The sequence below is a fragment of the Callospermophilus lateralis genome, chromosome 15 (genome assembly GCF_048772815.1).
Source record: "Callospermophilus lateralis isolate mCalLat2 chromosome 15, mCalLat2.hap1, whole genome shotgun sequence".
Classification (NCBI taxonomy): domain Eukaryota; kingdom Metazoa; phylum Chordata; class Mammalia; order Rodentia; family Sciuridae; genus Callospermophilus; species Callospermophilus lateralis.
Genome location: NC_135319.1, coordinates 93,831,545 through 93,853,250, shown reverse-complemented (window position 1 = coordinate 93,853,250; position 21,706 = coordinate 93,831,545). Strand labels below are relative to the sequence as shown.

The following is a 21,706-nucleotide window of genomic DNA, read 5'->3' as shown; positions in this document are numbered from 1 at the left end:
AGGGTAGCACAGCTGATGTTGCCTTGTGCATTGGACTCTTCCAGGATGAGGCTGCACATGTGCCTGTCACTGGGTGCCCAGAATCCATGCCTATATGCACTGGCAGTTAGCCCTAGTGCCAGGGGACCCGTGTCGGCAGACTGGGCCAGAGTCCATCCATGGAGACTACTTTGTGTGGCCTCCTGTGCCTGCAGGGCTGCTGACAGGCTCATCTGAGGCCCAACAGGATTAAGCTGGATTACATACCCAGAAGTCCTCCTGTAGTGTCTGAGACGCAGCAGGGACCTCTGTGCAATGGTGGACTTACCCCTGCTGCAGGGCTGGTGGGGAGGGGAAGGAGGGCACCTCTGTGGAACCCAGCAGCCCTGCTTCTCACACTACAGCCTGTACCAGGACCAGAGTGGTGAGAGGACATCTTGCTCAAGGCCTGGGCAAGCTGGGTGGACAAGTGGTCTGTGCAGTGCTCGCAGGCAGCCCCAGGACTGGCTTCTAGGCAAGGTTATGATATCAGGGAAGGTTGTGAGATCAAGGATATGATGGCTAGGGAAGAAAGCTGCTCTCAGGACTGGGGGGAAGGAAACTAGGAGCCCGCTGCAGGAAGGAAACCACGTGCCTGCGTGGGAGGCCCCAGCTCTGAGAGCCCCTCTGCACTCACAGAGGGGACTTTCCTTCCTGTGGCACTCTCAGCCTTGCTCTCAGCACCTGCCTGCAGATGCTCAGCTCTGCGGACCATCTGAGGGCAGTGCTCCTGAGGCTGTGCCCCCCGACACCATGCTGTCCTGAGAACCCTGCCTAGGTCTGCAGACCCCTGCTCACTCTGATTCTCCAGGCTTTGGGAGACCACAGGGAGGAGGTTCTAGAATCAGTATCTCTGCTCTGAGTCCAGACCAGTAGAAAATGACTATATGAACCCTCTAGGATTGACATAAAAATGCTCACTTACCACTTTTGGTCTCCTCTGCTACAGTCCCTGAGCTAGGCAAGGGAACTCCCAAGGTCGGCTGAGCACAGCCAGCCCATCTGCCCGAGGGATGTGAGAGCCAGCAGGAATTCCAGAAACTGATGCCCATGCACACAAGAAGGCTCTGTCACAGCTGAGGCTGCTTTTCCCCAACGTGTCCTTCCCAGTGGGCACAGCAGCCCTGACAGCTTCGTGCGCATCATGACCCCACTCCGATCAGCACAGAAGACTGGAGAGAAATGAGCCCCACGGCTGCCCAAGAAGCCCCCAGTAGTGAGTGACCAGAGTCCTCTGTGGAGTCCCTGCCAGTGAGCACCCTCCTGGCCTGGCCAGAAGGGAGGGCACATCCTACAAGAAGACTCCAAGGGGAGCTCTGGAAATGGCTAGCACAGGAAGGCCTGTGACATTTGGTTGAGGGTTGAGTTCCTGAGTCCCTTCTGACCTGGGGGCTGCTTGGGGTCTTCCTGGGAGGATGTGCTGGGCCCTGCGAACAAAGGAGATCAATTCCAGGGCCTCCCAGCAGCTGAGTGCCGCCACTGCCCTTGAAGCAATTTCACAGCCAGGGGAGCCAGTTGTATTTTCCAGCTCATTAAACCACACACAAGAGCTGCCTCGACCTGCGGGCACAGCTCCAGGGCAGGCCTGATGAAGCAGATTCCACAGGTCCCACCCCGCCTGGAGACAGGCAACCCTTTGTCCCCTGCGTGTCTGCCTATTTATCCAGGCCCTTTGAGCACATTGTCGGGCTGCCTGGGAGAGTCCTGCCCGTGATGGGAAGTGTACAATGCACTGCTGCAGTGGGCAGTGATTGAAGGGCCCAGTGGCCCTCACCAGCCAGCACTGGAGAAACGCTGTCCCAAGGGACAGAAGCTGGGACACAGACCTCTCTAGTGACATTGGCATAACCCTCAGGGTGCAGGGCCAAGGTGTCCAGAGCCAGGATACACCCTGGTCAGCTGAGGTGGGACCCCAGGACTTCAGGCATAGTGGCCAGTGGGAGGACCAAGCACCTCTGTCTTAAATCCCCCCGAGGTGGGGACTGGGCCCAAGAGGAGGATCTGTTTCCACCTTGAGTGTGGTTGGAGAGCATCACCCTTCCTAGGTCTTGGTGGGCTCATAAGAGCCCCCAGGTGGTGAGGTACAGAGGCTCAACACAGAGGGCTGGCAGGAAGGCTGCCAGGGTGGACAGAGCCACCTCAACCTTGTTCCTCTGTCCCCACCAGACCTGAGACCGCCTCCCATCCACAGTTGGGGGATCCAGCTTCCCAGTAGCAGAGGAGGGACCCGTGGCACAGTAGGGCAGCCAGGCTGCACTTCTGCACCCAGGTCTGACCCATTGCCTCCGGATGCCCTGTACGCCCCCAAGCTACAGGCCGTTGCCTCCTCTACCTCCACCCACCTGTGCCCCATTCTTCCACTCAGCGCAGCGAACATCTCCATGGACTTCCCAGATGGCCCTAGGAGACATGGGAGGAAGGTGGGTGTGGGGCAGGCACTCTGTAGCACCTCTGGACTGCAGGCTGGGAGGTCTGTCTCTGCAAAGGGGGCTTCAGGGCTTCAGGCTCTGTGACTTCCTGCCCTATGACCCTCAGGGCCTCCTCTGACTTCCATGGCCCCTGTGGCCAACTCTGCCTCTGTCCCAAATGTCTCTCTGTTCAGCTTTCCCTTTCCTCCTCCTAAGCCAAGGCCTGTCTGCACTCTATGAGTACCCCCCCCCAATAGGAAGGACCTTACACTGGTTAGGGGTGATTACTGAGTTCCCAGCCTACCAGCCTCTCTGTGGCTTCCAGGATGAGTGGCACTGTCCTTTGGGCTGCTGAGGAGATGGTAGGACCAGGCCAGTGTGAGGAGTTCCCTACGCTTGTATCCTCCTCCTTGGAGAATAGTGCCTGGTGCTCCCCAGCCCTTGGGCACTCAGGGTAGGCACCAAGGGCCTGGCCTCAGGTGGGGGCTGATCAGCCCAACAAGCACCCTAGCAGACCTTGCCTAGGAATCATAAAGGAAGGCCCGAAAGGATCAGACTGCTTCTTTTTTTTTTTTTTTTTTTTTTTTTTTTAGAGAGAGTGAGAGAGGAGGGAAAGAGAGAGGGAGAGAATTTTTTTAATATTTATTTTTTAGTTCTCGGTGGACACAACATCTTTGTTTGTATGTGGTGCTGAGAATCGAACCCGGGCCGCACGCATGCCAGGCGAGCGTGCTACCACTTGAGCCACATCCCCAGCCCCAATCAGACTGCTTCTAATAGCACAGCTGTCCCAGGTGGTGGAAGGGCAAAAATGTCCAGCATCCAGAAAGGCAATTCACAAAAGTATAGCATCCAGTTGTAAAGTACAAGCACACAGAAAAGCGGGAAAATAGATGTCTGATAAAAAGAAAAACCAGTCAAAACCACCCAAGAACTGGTACCAAAGACAGAACTGGCAGACAAACCTGTTAGAATGTTATTATATCAATATTCCACCAGGCACTGTGACCACACCTGCCATCCACTCAGGAGGCAGGAGGATCCCAAGTTCCAGGCCAGCCTGGACAAATTAGCAAGGCTCTGTCTCAAAATAAAAAAATAAAAAGAGCTGGTGTTTAGCTCAGTGCTAGAGCACGCCTGGTTCAATACCCAGTATCACAAACCAACAAAAAGTATTCCATTGCTGGGAAAGATAAGCACAGACGTGAGAGATAGAAAAGAGACCCAACAGAACTTCTGTAGGTGAGAACTATGATATCTGAAATTTGAAAATACACTGATTAATGTTAATGATGGAATACATATTACAGAAGAAAAAATCAGTAAACTTAAAGACAGCATAGAAATGTTCAAAATAAAACACAGGGAAATGTTTTTTTTTTTAAATGAAGCATATCAGTGAGACATGGTACAACTTTGGCAGGCCTAAGATATAAGTAATTGGAATCCCCAAAGCAAGTAGAAATCAGAAAAGAAAAGTTTAAGTAATGGCTGATAATTTTCCAAATTTGATTAAAACTATGAAACTATAGATCCAAGAAACTCATCAAAACTGAAACATATGACATGTGACTAAAATTAGCTCAGGCCCCCATGACCAACTGCTCAACACCAAGCACAAAGATAAAATCTTGAAAGTAGTCAGAGACAAAAGACACTTTGTGTGCACAGAGACAAGGATAAGGAGAGCAGCTGACTTCCACTGGAAATAGTGCAAGTGAGAAGACAGTGGAGTGATATGCTGGGGGTGGGGGGACAGTTTGTCGATTTGAAACTATATCCAGAAAAATCTTTTAATATTGAATAAAAATAAATAATTTTTCAGACAAAACTGAAAAGTGACTATCAGAAAACTCACCCTACCAGCTGAGGTGGTGCAAGTCTGTGAACCCAACAACTCAGGAGACGGAGGCAGGTTCCGGGCCAGCCTGGTCAGCTTAGTTAGACTCTGCTTCAACAGGAAAAATAAAAAGGGCTGTGGGTACAGCTTGGTGTAGTGCTAGTCTAGCATGTGCAAGGTCCCGGGTCCAGTCACTGGCTGAGAGAGAGAGAGAGAGAGAGAGAGAGAGAGAGAGAGAGAGAAGGAGGAGGCGGCGGCGGCGGGATAACGCTGACAGCAGCGGAGGAAGAGAAGGTGAATGGAGAGGGAAAGCGAGGGAGAGGGAAATACCAAAGTTCTTGGAAGGAAAGTGACACAGGTGGAAAGATGAACCTGCGTGAAGACCCAGGAGCACCAGAAACTGTGAGTGCATGGGTAAACAGAAGAGACTCTTGGTTATTGTCTGACTCTCTTTACAAGATAAAAAGCATCTACACAAAAGCTGTATTGGCCTGGTGTGGTGGTGCGCACCTACAGTTCCAGCTACTCAGGAAGCTAAGACGGGGAATCACCTGAGCCTAGGAATGTAAGGACAGCAAGGGCAACACAGAGAGCCCCATCTCAAAAAAAAAAAAAAAACAAAAAAAAACCTGTAATGTGTGGTCTCTGAAGTACAGGAGTAGAAGGTATTACTACCATGGTACCAGGGTCTAGGGGTGGAAGTGCCACATACAGCTGTGTGGCATCTCTGCAGGTAGGCTGCAATAAATTGAAGACATAAACCCTACAACAACTACTAAAACAAGAATTATAGCAACTACTAAAACAAGAGTCAACAAAGGAGACATATTGAAATAAGAAAAAAATCCAATTGACCCAAAAGCAAGAAAAAGAGAAAAAAAAAATTGAACAGATGGTAACTTATAAAATAGTGAGATGATAGTCCCATACCATTGGGCACATCAAATATAAATGGTTTAAACACTCAACTAAGAGGCAGAGTCCCTCACACTGCACAAAGGCCATGCTGCATAACAAGAAACACTCGTTGAATATAAAGTTGCAAGTATGTTAAAAATCAAGGGATGGAAAAGCTATGCCATGCTAACACCAGTTGAAACAATCTGGAATCTACACATTAACATTGAACAAAGTTGCTGGGTACAGTGATGCACACCTGCAATCCCAGCTACTTCAGAGGCTGATGCAGGAGGATTGCAAGTCTGAGGCCAATTCAGCAACTTAGTAAGACCCTTTCTCAAAATATAACAAGGGCTGGGGATGTAGCTCAGCAGTAGAGCTCCATGGGTTCAGCACTGCAATAATAATAGTGGTAATATCAGACAAAGTTGACTTTAGACCAAAAACATTTCAAAAATAAAGAGAACGTTCCATGCTGATAAACGAGTCTGTAGGTCAAGAGAACATAAGTATCTTAAACAGATATGGATCTAATAAGACAGCTTCTAGATGCACAAAATAACTGATAATCACCACAAAGAGGAAGGGAGAAATCCACAATGATGTCAAACCCTCTCTTAATAACTGGTGGGATAAACAGGCAGGAAATATGAAGGACATGGCAGATGGAGACATGATTCACCACCTCCACCCAAAAGATGTTTTCTGACCACCTGCACGGAATGGAAGGGCCACTGCTTTCCAAAAGCATGCAGAGCATGCACCAAGACATGCCATGTTCTGAACCATAAAACAAGTCTTAACAAATGTAGAATACTGATGCTGGACAAAATGTGTCCTCCAGCCACAGTGGAAATAAACTGAGAATTCCTATTGAAACATCCCTGGAAAATCCCCAAATGGATGGAAACTAAGTAGCACACTTCCAAGAAACTGCAGAGTCAAAGAAGAAATCAAGAGGGAAATTAGCATTTTGAACTGAAAGAAAACCTAAACATATCAAAATGTGTTGAATGCCACTTTTTTTTTTTTTAGAGAGAGAGAGAGGGAGGGAGGGAGGGAGGGAGGGAGGGAGGGAGAGAGAGAGAGAGAGAGAGAGAGAGAGGGAATTTTTAATATTTATTTTTTTTAGTTTTCGGCAAACCAACATCTTTGTATGTAGTGCTGAGGATCGAACCTGGGCTGCACGCATGCCAGGCAAGCGCGCTACATCCCCAGCCCCTTGAATGCCAGTTGTATTAGTCAACTTTTCGTTGCTGTGACAAAATGCCTGAGAAAAACAATTTTAGGGAGAAAAGATTTATGGTTTCAGAGGTTTCAGTCCACCGTCGGCTGGCTCATTGCTCTGGGGCCTGAAGTGAGGCAGAGCATCCCGGAGGAGAGGGCATGGTAGAGGTTAGAAGTGGGGTGTGGACACAAGAAATAGTCCTCAACGACACACCTCCAAGGACCCACTCCCTTCAACTATGTCTCATCTCCCTCAGTTTCCACCTCCTCTCAATGGTACAGCCAGCTATGAATCCATCAGTGGATTAGTCCTCATAATCCAATCACTTCCCCAAAGCTCCACCTCTAACACTGCTGTGTTAGGGACCAAGACTTCAACACAGGAGCCTTGGGGGACAGTCCCAATCCAACTTAACACCACTAAAGTAGTACCTAGGATAAATCCATAGTACCACAATATAGTTTAAAAATAAAGATTTAAAATTCAATGGTTCATTTTCCATATTTAAACAAAACAAAACAAAACAATAAGCCATGCACAGTGGCACACACCTGTGATCCCGGCAGCTCCAGAAGCTGAGGCAGGAGGATCACAAGTTCAAAGCCAGCCTCAGCCACTCAGCTAGGCCCTAAAGCAACTTAACAAGGCCCTGTCTCAAAATAAAATATATAAAGGAGCTGGGCGGGCTGGGGTTGTAGCTCAGTGGTAGAGTGCTTGCCTCAATGCGTGAGGTACTAGGTTCAATACCTGGCACCACATAAAAATAAATTAATAAAATAAAGGTATAAAAAAAATAAGAAGAAGATATTGTGTCCATCTACAACTAAAAAAAAAAAAAAAAAAAACCAAAAAAAAAAAAAAACTGCTGGGCAAGTGGCGCATGCCTGTAATCCCAGTGGCTTGGGAGGCTGAGACAGGTGGATCTCAAGCTCAAAACCAGACCCAGCAACTGCAAGCACTAAGCAATTCAGTGAGACTCTGTTTCTAAATAAAATACAAATAGGGCTGGGGATGTGGTTCAGTTGTCCAGTGCCTTGAGTTCGATCCCGGGTACCCACCCTCCAGAAAAAAAGAAAAACGTAATAAAAGAAGATAAAAAATAAAATAAAATAAAGGAATCCAAGCCAAGTAGAAGATAGGAAGAGCAAGACTGCCCCGGGTATCTGTGAGATAGAAAACAGGGAGGCCACGGAGACAGCAGGAACCATGTATGGTCTCGGGACAAATGTGAGAAAGAGAAAGTCCATGGTCCATTTTCAGAATATAGTATTTAGACTTATTGGGATGTAAGATTCAATCGCAGCTGTTTTAACTAAAGCTCATCCCTTTTCCCGCCCCAATTTTAAAATTAGCCAACCACACAGATGGTAACCCCGAGCTGCTCCTATCAGAGCAAGGGGCAGTGCTGCGGCAAGGATAAAGACAGGCAGGCTGCCCGCCCAATCGCACTGCTGGGCCCTCCACAGCACACCCTTCTGCAGAAGTGAAGTTTGCCTTGCAGGCTGCTTCCCAGCACGGGCTCCATTCCCTGCGGACCTGGTGACCCTGGGCTGCACAGGGCGCGCTCAGCTCTCCGTGGGCCCTCTGCGGGGCCTCTGCGGTCTGGTCGTCTAGGCAGTTACCCTGAGCCCATGGAGGTGGAACTGACCCCTTCCCCCCAGGCCCTTAGTGACCCAGAAGGACCGGCCTGGAATGGACAGCTTGGTTCCCTGCATTTCCACTCATTCTTTTTAAATTTTTATTTATTTTTAAAATTTTTAGTTGTAAGTGAACACAATACCTCTTTTCTCCTTATTTATTTTTATGTAGTGCTGAGGACTGAACCCAGGACTAGGCAAGTGCTCTATCCCTGAGCCCCAGTCCCAGCCCTCCAATCATTCTTTTTTTCTTTTTTTTTTTTTAAGAGACAAGAGAGGAGAGAGAGAGAGAGAGAGAGAGAGAGAGAGAGAGAGAGAGAGAAATTTTTTAATATCTATTTTTCAGTTTTGGGTGGACACAACATCTTCATTCTATTTTATGTGGTGCTGAGGAACGAACCCCGCGCCCTGCTCATGCCAGGCAAGCGCGTTTACTGCTTGAGCCACATCCCCAGCCCCCCTCCACTCATTCTTATCATCCCTCAGTCCCTCCCGGGTGTTGTCTCCATCCACCTCTGCATTTTTCTCCCCAAGCATCTCCAAAGAAAAGTTGTTAATCCTCAAAATAAACAGATACAATCCAGTGATCCCCAAGCAATGTCCACAAAGACCTGCAGACTTCACTGCTTCTCCTAGTGGTTCCAGGCGCCCAGGCCGCCTCTGTGACCACACAGTGAAGTGAGGTGACAGCTTACTTCTGCTGTCCAGCATGCCCAGCCTGGGCAGAGGGCTCAGAGCCACTTCCCCCTCTCCTGCCTAACAGGAAGTCCTGCCCATTGGGTACTTCTTAGTTTGGGGGACTGAGCTCAAGCAGGGTGGCAGCTAACTTCCAGCTCCAAGGCAGGCAGAGCCAGATGGCCCCAGAGATAAAGGAGTGGCTGGATGAGAAGTGGGCTGCACACAGCCCTCTTTCAACCCAGGGCAGGTGAGGCTCAGGATGCCAGGAAATGGAGGAAAGCCCAGACCCTTACCCTCCAGAGAGTGAGTTGGTCTCTAGGTTTCTGGAGGTAGGGGGCAGTAGGCTGTGCTGTGCTGGTTGGTCTGCAGTGGCTGCTGTACAGGGCAGTGTGGGGTGCAGAACTAGTCCTTAGTACTGGTGTGGCTCTTACTTCTCAGTCCACCCCCCTTCCAAGAGGCCTACCTTCCTTTTCTGAAAGGCGGCCTTGTCCTTTCTCAGCGGATCAATTCCCCACCAACCCCTGTGTCTTGAGTCTTGGGCTTGGGACATTTATGCCAGCCTTAGAATGGACACTACCAAGCCCATCAAGCAAAATCCCAGATGTCTGGTCCTAACCATCCACCACTGCCTCTAATCACTGTGATGGCCAGTCAGTACTCTGGGCTGGGTTTAGCAGAGCAGAGACGGGCACTGCATCCTGCCTGATGGTCAGTGGAGATGATGATGGGCAGACAGAGGCTGGGAGAGCTGTCCCCTAAGCAAAGGTCCCATTTGCTACGTGGCCCTGCCTCCTTCTGCCTGGGACCCCATAAGCTCAGGGAGAACTTGAGAGCAGGGCTGTGCCCGGCAATAGCCCAGGCCCACCTCCCAGCCCTCAGGCCAAGTAGAGAGAAAAGAGGAAGGACTTTAGAATCAGACAGGCCCATCCTGTGAGACCTGCAGTAATCCCAGCTCTCTGAGCATGTGTCTGGCTTCCCATTGCACCTGCAGCAAGTGACTGCAGACAGTTGAAACAGCACAGGGGTGCCATCTGCAGCATACCAACAAAGTTTGGGAGGTTCAAAGTCCAAATGGGGTAGTACAGATTGGCGAGGGCCACCCTGGGTTGTGCCATATCATGGAGGGTGGCAATGACCAAAGCCTTGGAAGCAAGTGATTACACCTCAAACCAGGAGCAGGGAGATGGGGTCAGGACTGCCCTTTTTATAATATGCATTAGGTGACTTATTAAGCTAAGTCACCTGACTGTGTGGTCATATATAATTCTCTCAACAGAATTGCCTTCTAAGAGCACACCAACCCAAGAACCTCCTATCAGGCTCCACCTCCCAACAGCACCACCTTACCAACCACATTGTCCCACATTGGGGACACCCAAACCATCCCCAAACCACAGCATGCCTCATCTCAAGGTCAGCTGATTGACATTTCAGCTCTTCGGCCATAGAACACATTCCCAGGTCCTGAAGATTAGATGGGGGCATCTTGAGGGGCTGAGGGCCATCTATACTGCACAAAGGAATGTGTTCCTGTTATTCTGGGAAAGGGGCAATCAATAAGGATGGTTTTCTCCTTTACTCTCCTCCTTCAAGCAGTTTGCCAAAGTTATTAACCTGAGTGTGAAAAGTAACCAGGAGGGTGTGTTGAAGGACAAGACATGGTGAGCAGGAGAGGAAGGTGGATCATTAGGAGGTGCAGGACCAGGCTCCTAGCTCTGCACAGCCCTCCCAAGCCTGCCTCATGTCCTTACCCCTGTGCCTCATTTTCCCACTTGCTCTGCGTCACCTTTGTTAGCTGCCAGAGCTCACCCAAACTGGTCTTCTTCTGGCTGGAATCCGGGGTAAAATACCACTTTGTATTTGGAACAATTTTCCAACAAGTTGTGAAGGAAAAAGCCAAAGTTCCAATAGAAATGTTATTGGGGAGGAGAGCTGTCCTCCCAGGACAGGGCCACATCTAGGGCCACAACTGACACATGACTGACCAGGACAAGGACAAGGCAGAGATGTGAGGTTTCCCAACTTGGCTTTTCCCTGTGGTTCCCTGAAGACCAGTGTCTGAGAAGGGAGACTTTGGAAAACGCTGGAGTGGATGACTCTGCTCTGGTATGAGACACGGGAGGTAGCTGCCTGTACAAGGTCCACACACTGGCAGCCAGACAGCAGGAAGAGTCTGCATGGCTGGCTGAACCCAACCCAGTTATCCGAGAGGGGCCATGTCACCTTCTGTAACAGTGGGGGGTGGCCTCACCACATGGGATCTTCTGGCTCAACCTAGCAAGGCCTAAACTGTGCAGTCTCAGTCGAAGCTGAGAAGAAACAGTCTCTTTAGTCCTGCCAAGTTCCAAATGTGACAGTAAACCCTACAATGAAATCCAGCCTCATAAATTCTATCCCTACTCCAGAAAAACCCTTCTGACTCTGGTCTGCATTCACCTTTCCTCTAAGCAATCAGTACTCCCAAACACAGGGAGGAAATGGTGCCATCAGACTGGGAAGGCATCAGCCAGAGAGGGCCAGGGCAGCCTCAGGGTCTGCCTCCATTCTAGAGCACACCTGGAAGGGGTCCCTTTGCTGCGAGGGCTGTGCTATTTCCTGTCTGTCCACACATACCCCTGCTGGTGAACTTCAGGGATGCCAGTGTCCATAGGCATTGCTGTTCCTTCCAGTGGCCAGAGCAGTGTCCAGGATCCTTCATACAGGGGACTTGGATTTCTGTATCCAAAGCTGCCATGTTGAAAAAGGGGTCCCATTTCATTCCAGTACTGCCCCCCACCCAGGCCCTCTGCCAGCCAGGCTGAAGGGGGCTGTGTACTATGTTGGGACCTAGGCCTTCATGCCTATGGGGGCACTGTCCCCTCCCTCCTCTGTGTCCTACCTGGAGCCCACAGAGCCAGGCAGGAGCCAGTCTTGCTGCACAGGGCAGGGCTACCAGAAGAGATGCCAGCATGGACACCCACTGGGAGGTGGGGGCAAGGTGAGGAACCCAAGAAGCACCATTCCACAAGTTGGCAGGAAAGAATCCTGTTGAGCCCACTTGTGCCCAGCGTGGACCCCAGGCGGCCACACCAGCCAAGCTCCTGCTTTCTCCACCAAGAGGCCACCTTTGTGGCATCCCCTGGCAGGGGCAGGCCCAGACCAGCTGGCACTCATCCTTATTAGAATTCGGGGTTGAACACTCAGGTGAGCTGCCGAGTAGAAAACCAGAGAGAGGCCTTCAGAGACAGTGCTTCAATGATGCAGTCATCGCTAGTCAGTTCAGACCATCTCCATCACAGTGGACAGTCTGGAGCAGGAAGGGCTGCTCTGTCCCCTGCCAGGCAACATAGGCAGCTGGGAGCCCTCTGGGGGGTTTCTGGGACTTTCTACACCTACATGAAGAAAAACCTAACTTCTCTGGGTGAGCTGGACAATTACACTGCCCCAGAATGGCCTTAAGGCAACTTTGGTTTTTCATAAATAAATAGATTAATTTAGTTGTTTCTACATTCTAGGATACTAATCAGACATAGGTCATCATCCCAAACCAATTTATGAAATATTCTAAAACAGCCCAGCTTCCAAGCAGCACAGGAGCTCTTTAAACTGGAAGCTCAGTCTAGTTTGGGAAAAGGAATCCACAGGTGCACAGTCTGTATCAGGCCAAGCCTCCTTTCTTGCAGAGCTGGGATGCAGTCCCCACTAGGTTCCTCCTCCGAAGCCTCAAGGAGTGACCCTGGCTGTTCCCACCCACCAGACACCCTCTCTGGGGGCCTTATCGCAGGTCAGCCAAAACTATCTGCAATGCAGAGCGGGACAGGCGGACAGGAGCGGAAAACCCAGCGGTGAACTCTCCTCCTAGCAGCCCGGGGCGCCAAGCCTTGCAAGCCGGCATCTGAGGCCAGTGCGAGGTCTACCTTTCACGTCCCGGTGGTCTGTGCCCACAGCCCTGCCATGCGCCCCGCCGTCCCTGGGACGCACAGGCAAGCCTAGGGGCAGCAACTCCCCGAGTATGCTTGACGGATCCAGGAGCCGGAGGAGCCGCTCAGAGCCTGGACTCCATGGCTCGGCTCCAAAGAATCAGAAGCAGAGAGTCACCAGTCCGAGAGCAGTGTTCGTCCCATGCGACCCCAGGATGCACAGAGAGAGCCATGGTCGAAGCAGGCACACGATGATAGTTCTGCTCCCGAGGGCTGGGACGTTTGGGAAGAGCATCTCCGGAGCCACACAAGGACTGCCAGAGGCGCAGTCTATAGCGCCCCGAATCCGCGCAAGGACACGGGCCCATGCCCAGGCCGCAGCTCCACCATGCCGCCGCGCCCGTTGTTGGTTCCTCAGCTCAGGGGGACTGGGTACAGCTCAAAGCGTTGCGGGAGCGTCCCCGCAGCCTTCTGGGCAGGAGAAGCGCGGGCAAATCTCGGACAGAGTACATCCAGCTGGGCCAGTTCCGCACCAGGGCAGCCAAGCGGTTCTGGGCCGGGGCTCAGAGGTCCCAGGCAGCGGCCCTGCCCCTCCCTGTTTTTCCCGCCTCCTCTTTAGCAAAGCCAACCCGCGCCGAGGCCCGCATATCAGCCGCCGCGACGATTGGACAGCGGCTCATGAAAGCGGCACCACCTTTTTATAGGGTACAGAGGGCCGGGGCGCCGCTGAGCCCCGGGCAGTGGTGCGGCAAGCTGCTTCTGCGTCCCGCGCGCACTGTGCGACAGTCCCCGCACCCACCGTCCCACGCATGGCACCCAGGTCGCTCGGGATGAACACCGCTGCGCTCAGGGCACGCGGTGGGGGCGGCGCGGGCTCAGGTCCCCTGCCCTTCAGCGTCGAGTCTCTGCTGGAGGCAGAGCGCGGGCCAGACTCCGAGCCCACCGAGCCAGGGGAGGAGAGGCCGCTAGGCGCCGCAGAGACCCGGGCCTGGGTCCCGCCTGCTGCCCTTGCGTGCCCCCTACGTAAGTGCCCAGCCTCGCGGTCCCGGGTCCTGAGCAGCGCCCGACCAGCCTGGATGAAGACCAGGGCGGAAAGGGAGCTGTCGCTCATAACTTACAAAGTAATAGCCACAAACGCGCCCAGCCTAAGCGCAAAGAAAGAAAGTTGCCCACCGGAGCCCTGCAGCGCGTCCAGGCCCAGCAGCTACTCCTGCATCCCACTCCAGGCAGGCTTCGGTCCTGTCCACAACCCACCCCAAGGCTTTTCCGCTCCAGGACTCTCCTACTGAAGCACTCCCTGACGGCCCCATGCCTTCCTGAGGTGGCTAAAGTTGGCTTGGAGTCCTGGACTCTAGGCTCACCCCACTCATTTCCGGCCACGGTCTCCAGTCCAAGTGGATAGAGCCCTAATCTTCCCTGGGGTGAGGGGCTGTGGGTGGAAGAGCAAAGCCCGAATCCACAGGGAGCCACCTTTGCCCGCCGTTTCCCCGCCCTTCCTCCGCTCGCCCCAGCTGCCTTTGGGGTCTCGTTGCTCCAAGGGCCCAGTCATGAATGGGAACTTGCGCCAACAACCGGCCTTTGCAGGGGTCTGGCAGTGTCAGGACAATGACCTAGCGCCAGCGTTTGTGGGCCCTTTTTATACTTCTCTTTCCTTTCAGGAGCCCCCAGCCCCGCACCCTGCATCCTCCGAAAACACAAGAACAACCGTAAGCCGCGGACGCCCTTCACTACCTCGCAGCTGCTGGCGCTGGAGCGCAAGTTCCACCAGAAACAGTACTTGTCCGTCGCTGAGCGCGCCGAGCTCTCCAGCAGCCTGAGCCTCACCGACACGCAGGTGAAGATCTGGTTTCAGAACCGCAGGGCCAAGGCCAAGCGGCTGCAGGAGGCCGAGCTGGAGAAGCTGAAGCTGGCGGCCAAGCCGCCGCTGCCCTCGTTCGCCCTGCCCTTCCCTCTGGGCGCCCCGCTGCACAGCTCCGGCGCATTCGGTGGCCCGGCAGGAGCCCTTCCCCAGGTGTCCCGGCTCCTCGCAGGGCCAGTCACGGCCTACAGCGTGTACTACCTGACTTAGGCGTGGGTGTGAGAATCCGACCCGGAGCCGGAGCCGCATGGCAGGAGGGATGGCCTTGACCTGCAGGAGGGACACGGCCAGTCCGGCTCCGCCTGTGCCACAGCCTACGGAAGACTGGCCTGCGCCGAGTCCCTGTTCCTGGTACCCTCGGCATTTCGGTGTCGCCTTTTTTGTTGCTGTTGTTTAGTTTTCGGTTTTGTTGCTAATAGGATGTTATATTTAATGCCTGAAGCCTATTTGTGGGTATCCGACAAAGATTTCAAGTTTCTAAGAATCATGTTAGTACTAAACTGTTTGCTGAAAGGTAATGGACTTTATTCTGTACCCTCAAAATGGACCAAAATAGATCTTCCTACTTCGAATAAAGCAGCTGCCAAAGTACTCTGAGGCTTGCTCCGTGGACCCACCTCTGGCTCTGAAGTCCAGTTTCCTCCAGGTAGCATTGTCCACTGGCAAGATTATTCTGGGACACACCAAGGAACTACTTCTCAAAGAAATTGAAATAGTTGGAGGCCAGGAAACAGAAACTGATGCTCTAGTTAGGTCTCACGCCATTATTGATGGAAACGTTTGCACTTATTTCAGGCAATTTGTAATTGGTTCAGGGAGCTTGAAGCTGATCACCCGCTGTGGTGGGAGCAAGGACATGTTAGTGGCGCCAGGGACAGCAGTGGGGGCGGGGCAGCAGGGCCTGCTGGGCTTGGGGACATGCCTCGAGGACAATGCTGGGCAGGATGCTGCTGCTAGGCTGCTCCGCAACCCCGGCCCCTTGCAGGGAAGAGGAAGAACTCCTTTGGGTGGTGGATGGGGGCGCGGGTGGATCCAAAAGGCCTTGTTCTAGCGCTGTGGAGGCCAGGTCCCCAGGTCCCTGCTGGTCACCTTTTGTTTGCAAGGCACTGAGCTCCTTAATGAGGCGGGCACCGCTCTCTTTACATAAAGAAGATGAACAATCTGACCCGCTCTGAGGAGCTACCCCAGTAGGCCCACCAGCCCTGCCACACAGCACAGAGACTCTGGAAAACCCACAGCTGGCTTCTTTGTAAACTACAGCCACAGACTGGAGGGTGATTCCCTGGAGTCACAGCAGGAGTAGTGGGAAGTCCCCACCCCCACCCCCCAACCCTGTCCTGACTTGCGGCTGAAGACAGGACTGGATGGCCAAGGGTGCAGTGGTCCTAGACCATGAGGAATCCCGTTCCCACAGGCCTCTGCTGATGGCACTGGGCTGGGCCCTGCAGATCAGGTGGATCAGATGGCAGGAGGGGAAGGATCGACTCTGCTCATCAGGACTGCAGCCCGGGAGAAACAGTCCTGCAGACTTCCTGGGTGTTTCTACTTCAGTGCAAACACCTGGGAGTCATAAAGATAATATCCCATGAGATTCCCTGTGGTGTCCATCAGACACTCCTCCTGTGTCTCTGAGAAAATGGGAACTCACCATGGGTTTAATGAGGAATGATCCCAGTTCTTGGAGACCAGGCCGGAGAAAGGGAAGGTGCCTGCCCTTCTCAGGTGCCTGTGCTTGTCCACCCGCCCTGGGGCCTGAACTATTTAAACTGAAGCCCAAATTTTCAAGTGGCAGACCCTCCCGTGGTCTCTAAATATAGAGCAAAGGAACCGGGGTTGGGATAGGTCTTCAGCAGCCAATGTCCCCCATGGGCTGCATCAGGCTGCTGCTTCTCAAGGCCCTTCTATTCTGTTTCCAAATCTTAGGTCTCTGAGCCGCATAGGGCCAGCCAGGACCAAGTTTTGTGGTTCAGTTTTAGTGATTTCTGAGTAATCCTGAAAGCTACTCATGAGGAAAACAAGCATCCAGGGCCCATTCCAGTGGAGTTGGGGTCCGCACAGCAACTTAGCCACCTTGTGGGCATCTGTGCACTGGCCAAGGGCATATAAACCACCCTACAGGGCCCTGGAGAGTGCCAGGCAGCCCAGAGCTGATGCAGATCTGCTGAACTGAGAGTGATGAGCTAGCTTATTTATCCCTCTGTAACCAATTCTTTTTTTTGGGGGAGGCGGGGGTACCAGGGATTGTACTCAGGGGCACTCAACCACTGAGCTACATCCCCAGCCCTATTTTGTACTTTGACAGGGTCTCACTGTGTTGCTTAGCTCCTCGCTTTTGCTGAGGCTGGCTTTGAACTCACGATCCTCCAGCCTTGGCCTCCCAAGCTGGCATGTGCCATAGCACTCATCTCTCTGAAACCATTTCTGACCCCAAATATCTGCCCAAGTCCTCTTGGTGCCCAGACTTCTCCAGGGTGAGTTCATCTCTGGGGCTGGAAGGCAGGACATGCATATGCCCTTGTTGCTGTCCAGCCCTTTTGCTTGTGAAAAGACTAAGGTGAACTTAACCAAGACTGAGACTTTCTCCTGGAGAGAGGATGTGGGCTAGAAGCCTTCTCCCAGGATTAGAGGTCCTGCAAACCCTAGGCTAACCTGGAGCTGTACACACCTGCTGGCCACCACCTGAACTCAGCTAGTGTGTCTCAAAGTCAGAGGTCTGTGAAGGCTGGAGGTGGCCCGGAACTGGTGGCAGAATAGTCACCCATCATGTCCCTGCAGGTAGGGGGTGGGCCATCTATAGATAGATGCCTTGAACCCCAGAGTCCTGCCCACCAGTCTGTGCTCTTTCAGCTGTCCGTGCTGGGCAACTCCTGTTGGGGTTGGGGACATTGCCCTGTCCTTAGGAATCTGTGTTCTGGCAAGATGATCACCTGACAAGGTGGCCCGGAGCAATCTTCCAGGGTAGGACATACTTCTTTGGGAGTGCAGGGCGGCTGTGTGGTTCAGGAATAAGGAGTGGACACATGGTAGAATGGCCTGGACTGTTGGTGGCCTCTGGCAGGGTCAAAGTGTAGAGGGCTGGTCTGTGAAATGCCCCAGTGACCCGCCCACTGAGCCCCACCATCCCAGATGTCTAATTGAGTGACATGAAAAGACTACGGGTCTGGCGCTGGAGACAGGGCCACCTGCTCTCCTCGGAAAGGGAACTCATGGGACCTGCAGAATAACCTTGAGGCTCCGAACATAGGGACTTCATCACCAGAAGATAGGAGTATAGCAGGGCTGGCTCGAAGGCCACCAGCTTCTGGGTGTGAATGGAGCTGACCCCTCTGGGCCTCATCCTAGTAGGGTCAGCCCTTAGAGCCTCCACCAGCCAGCAGCACCAGCCTTACCCCTCTGGGTCTATGGGGGCTGCTCTTGGCCCCACCCTGGGCATGGACTGCAGGCCACTATGCTGTGCTTGGGGACCACTAGGAGGAATAGGCCTGGTCAGGATGCCTTGCACTGGTTCTGGGGAAGGAATTTGTGAAATCTGACCAGCAGATCTGGAGCTAAGGGCCTCCTTGCGGGGAGTTTTGAAAAGGTGATGCATTCTCAAGCTGGGTAGTAGGACTGGCATTTGCTACCCCTGCCAGGACATGCTATTCTACCTAGGAAATGCTTCCAGTGAACTGTGGAGGTGCAGCAGCAGGCGTGTGGAGAGCAATACCATTTCCACTTGGACTGACCCCAAGAGCCCGGCGCTGGGGACAGGCCATCCTGCTTGTCTTTGTGGGCCCAGTGTCCCCAGCTCTCAGTCCCGTGCACGCCCTCAGGAAGCGTTTATGAGTAAGTGGACTGTGCTGTTTTCCTGGCTGTACAGAAGGTAATGCTACCCAGAGGGACTCAGGTATGTATTTTTGTTTTCAGTTTTTAAAACTGTTGCCTAAATTGGCAGTTTCACTATTTCTTTCTTTTTTTAACATTGATTTTATAGTTGTAGGTGGACACAATACCTTTATTTATTTATCTTTTTAATGTGGTGCTGAGAATCAAACCTAGTGCCTCACATATGCTAGGCAAGCGCTCCACCTCTGAGCCACAACTCCAGCCTACGTTTTGGCTATTTCTTTCTTTTTTTTTTTTAATATTTATTTTTTAGGTATAGATGGACACAACACAATGCCTTTATTTTTATGTGGTGCTGAGGATCGAACCCAGGTCTGCCCGTGCTAGGCGAGCACTCTACCTCTGAGCCACAACCGCAGCCTAAGTTCTGGCTATTTCTGATGGTCCATATAACATGCCATACTCTCACTGATTGGACCACCAAGGGGAAAAAATCACCTAGCAAGTTAGACAGTGAAGACCAGCGTTAGTGATAGATGGTTTGGCCCTGAGTCTTCTCTCTTGGGATCTTTGTTGCTTCTGATTTAGCTTTTTTCATGTTGTGGTTCTGCTCTACCCTCTGCTTCTTCTTGGCTGCTGGTGATCCTACGTCTAGAACTTGTCCCTTCAACTGTTCTGATAGTTCATAGCTCTCTTTTGATCCTTCCATAGGTGGGATGATGCCCCTTTGCATTCTGATTGTCAATAGAGGGTTCTGACAGCTCCTTAGGCCTTTGACCAAGTTGCCCTGGGAGCCCCATTGTTTCTGAAAGCAGCCACTTTGAATCCTGGCCCGGAGCAATCTTCCAGGGTAGGACATACTTCTTTGGGAGTGCAGGAATAAGGAGTGGACACATGGTAGAATGGCCTGGACTGTAGCAACAAGTCTTTTGCTACTCTGAAGTTGAATTCCTCATCTTTGACTTTCAGCACTTTAAGTATGACTTGTCTATGGCTCTTTTTGCATTCATTATCCTACTTGGAATTCATTGAACTTCCTAAATGATGGTGTGCTTTTCAAAAAATGTGGGCCATTCTCAGCAGTTCTTCGGACACACTGTTCTGCTCTCTCTCTCCTCTCCTCCCGACGTTCTGTGGGTGCCCGAGGTGCCCCGCCTCCCTCATGCTCTCCCCAGGTTCCTCGTTTTCCCTCTCTTTTCTTGGTTGGTGTCATCGAGTTTATTTACTCTTTCTTCTGCCAGTTCAGCTCTACTGTTGAACTGCTCTGGTGAATTTTTATAATTTGGGACATTGTACTTTCAACTCCAGAATTTCCACTTGGTTCTTTGAAAGACTTGTTTCTCTCTCTTTGAAACCCTATTTGCGAGACGTCATCGTGCTTCCCTCAGTTCTGCAAACACTTCTGTGATGGCTGTCGGAGCTGCCTGTCTCCCAGGGATATGGGTCATGAGTCCTGTTTATTTGCATGGTTTGTATTTTTTGCTGTTGTGAGTTGAACATTGTAGGTAACACATCATAGCATCTTGCTAATGCTTCTGCTTGCTTATTCCTCACTGGCACTGGATCTGGTTTTAGTGACGGCAGCTCTGCTCAGACGTCTTCAGCCTCTGGCTTCCTGCGGCAGTGGGACTTTGCTGGCCCAGCCTGCTAAGTGCCCACAGATTGCTCCATGTTTTCCAATGATGCTTTGGACATAAATTCCCCACAAGCTAATCCAACGATTGAAAGAATGGGTTGAACTGTGATAAGCAAAACTATAGAGATTCAGCAACATAGAAGACAGCCTAGAGCTTCTCTAGCTGACTGTCCTATTTAACGGAATTAGACGTGGAGTTTAGCAGCACATGTGATACAGAGGAGAGAGAACGAAAGCAGGTCCAATGAGACTCCAGGCACCAGCACGCAGCATAGAACACAGAAGGTCTGGAAGCAGATGACAGATCTGACATTCACTTCAGTGATTTCAGGAGAAGGGAGGGAGCCTGGGTATAGGCAGCATCTGAAGATGTTAGACTCTAGGCTCGAAGGCAGAGGACAGCAGGCAGGCAGGGTAGAAGGATATCTTCTCCCAACCTGGGTGATAGAACAGTGGAATACCAAGGACCAAAGAAGGTCCTGAGAGTAGCTGGAGAGGACCCTCAGGGGACAGGGAGTCCCCAGCACACCTGGCTGCCTTGTCAGCAGCTCTGAAGGCAGGGGCAGCTGCCTAGCTGCTCAGGGGAGGCACCAGGTCTGCTGTTCCCAGCAACAAGACAAGGATAGAGAAGCATTTTCAGGCAAACAGAATGAAAACTGTACAAGCACAGATTCACTAAAGGAGACTCCAAGGCTGCTTAAGGCAATGAAGAGAATGATCTCTTGTAAGCTGGGAGAGGCAAGGACTGCTTAGCCAGGAGCGGCCACTATGGCAGATTCACTGCACGCTGGCCCTGAGCCACGGTAGTGACATGCCACAGGGTTAGCAAAAGGATCTAGAAATGAAATGTCTGTGACACAGCGTGAGCAGAGAGCTGGGGCTGGTTTAGTGTCCACAGTCCCTGACTGTTGGGGGAAAGGAGATGTCAATTAATCTTGGAGCCCAACAGAGTTTATGTTAAAAATGTCAGGGCATCTACTAAAATAATTAGCTAGAAGGTGCCTAACTCCCCAAAATGACAAAGGGAGAAAAGCACATTCTGTCCAAAATAAGGTATAAAAAGGAAAGAAAAGGCCAAGAGCCTAAGCAGACTGTGCACCACAGGACTGAGGATGGCTGCCACACCTGATTATGGGCCAAGGTGTTTCCCACGTGAAAGGTGCTTTCCATGTAAAAGCAAAGAGAAGACCAAGGCTCCACACACTAATTAGAAAGAAACATCACCCCAGCAGGTCCTGATCCCCCAGCAAGAAAACGCAGATATGTCACTGAAACCCAAGCGTGGCAATCCAGCACTGATGCACATTCCATCCTGAAGCCTGCAAGTGGCCTCTTTCTGGAAAGTGCTTCTGTTTGACAGCTGGACCTGAACCCACCGGGACTCTGCAGCAGGGAGAGGAGGTCTCCCCAGAGACTGAGTGGCCCACCTGGACCTCACTGCCTGCTGGAGTCTTCTTCCCATCAGTTCTGCACTCCACATTTGTCAAGAGAGAAACAGAGACAGGAAAAACAGATCGCTTTCCAGTGAGGGAGGGATCTAGGAGAGGACCCCAGCATGGACAGTCCTCAAAGGCTGCAACACACTCCTGGTGACCCAGACTGCAGACAACATAGGTCTGGCAGAATGTGCTGCTGTGGAAAGGATCGATCCCATCACTGTGGAGAGCACTGGTCAGCACTAGCATACAAGGAGGACAGCAGGATAGTGGACACACTGAGACAAGGCCTCCCACGGGGAGTTGGGAGATGGTTTGCATTCTGTTTTCTCAAGTGGCCACA

The 21,706-nt window shown here is 51.9% G+C and overlaps 1 protein-coding gene across 1 annotated transcript; it reads left to right on the top strand.

The window, feature by feature from the left end:
• Window positions 1-13,402: 13,402 nt before the first annotated feature.
• On the top strand, window positions 13,403-14,676 carry LOC143638067 (homeobox protein MSX-3-like). The gene is made up of 2 exons (XM_077105530.1): window positions 13,403-13,631; window positions 14,267-14,676. The coding sequence occupies exons 1-2, from the start codon at window positions 13,418-13,420 to the stop codon at window positions 14,674-14,676; spliced, it is 624 nt and encodes a 207-aa protein (XP_076961645.1). The 5' UTR covers window positions 13,403-13,417.
• The last annotated feature ends 7,030 nt before the right edge of the window (window positions 14,677-21,706 follow it).

What these genes read in the sequence shown, in the direction of transcription:
- LOC143638067 (XM_077105530.1), top strand. Translation starts at nt 13,418, where the DNA reads ATGGCACCCAGGTCGCTCGGGATGAACACCGCTGCGCTCAGGGCACGC. An exon ending in TGCCCTTGCGTGCCCCCTAC is followed by an intron (nt 13,632 to 14,266) that starts GTAAGTGCCCAG and finishes CTTTCCTTTCAG; the next exon opens with GAGCCCCCAGCCCCGCACCC.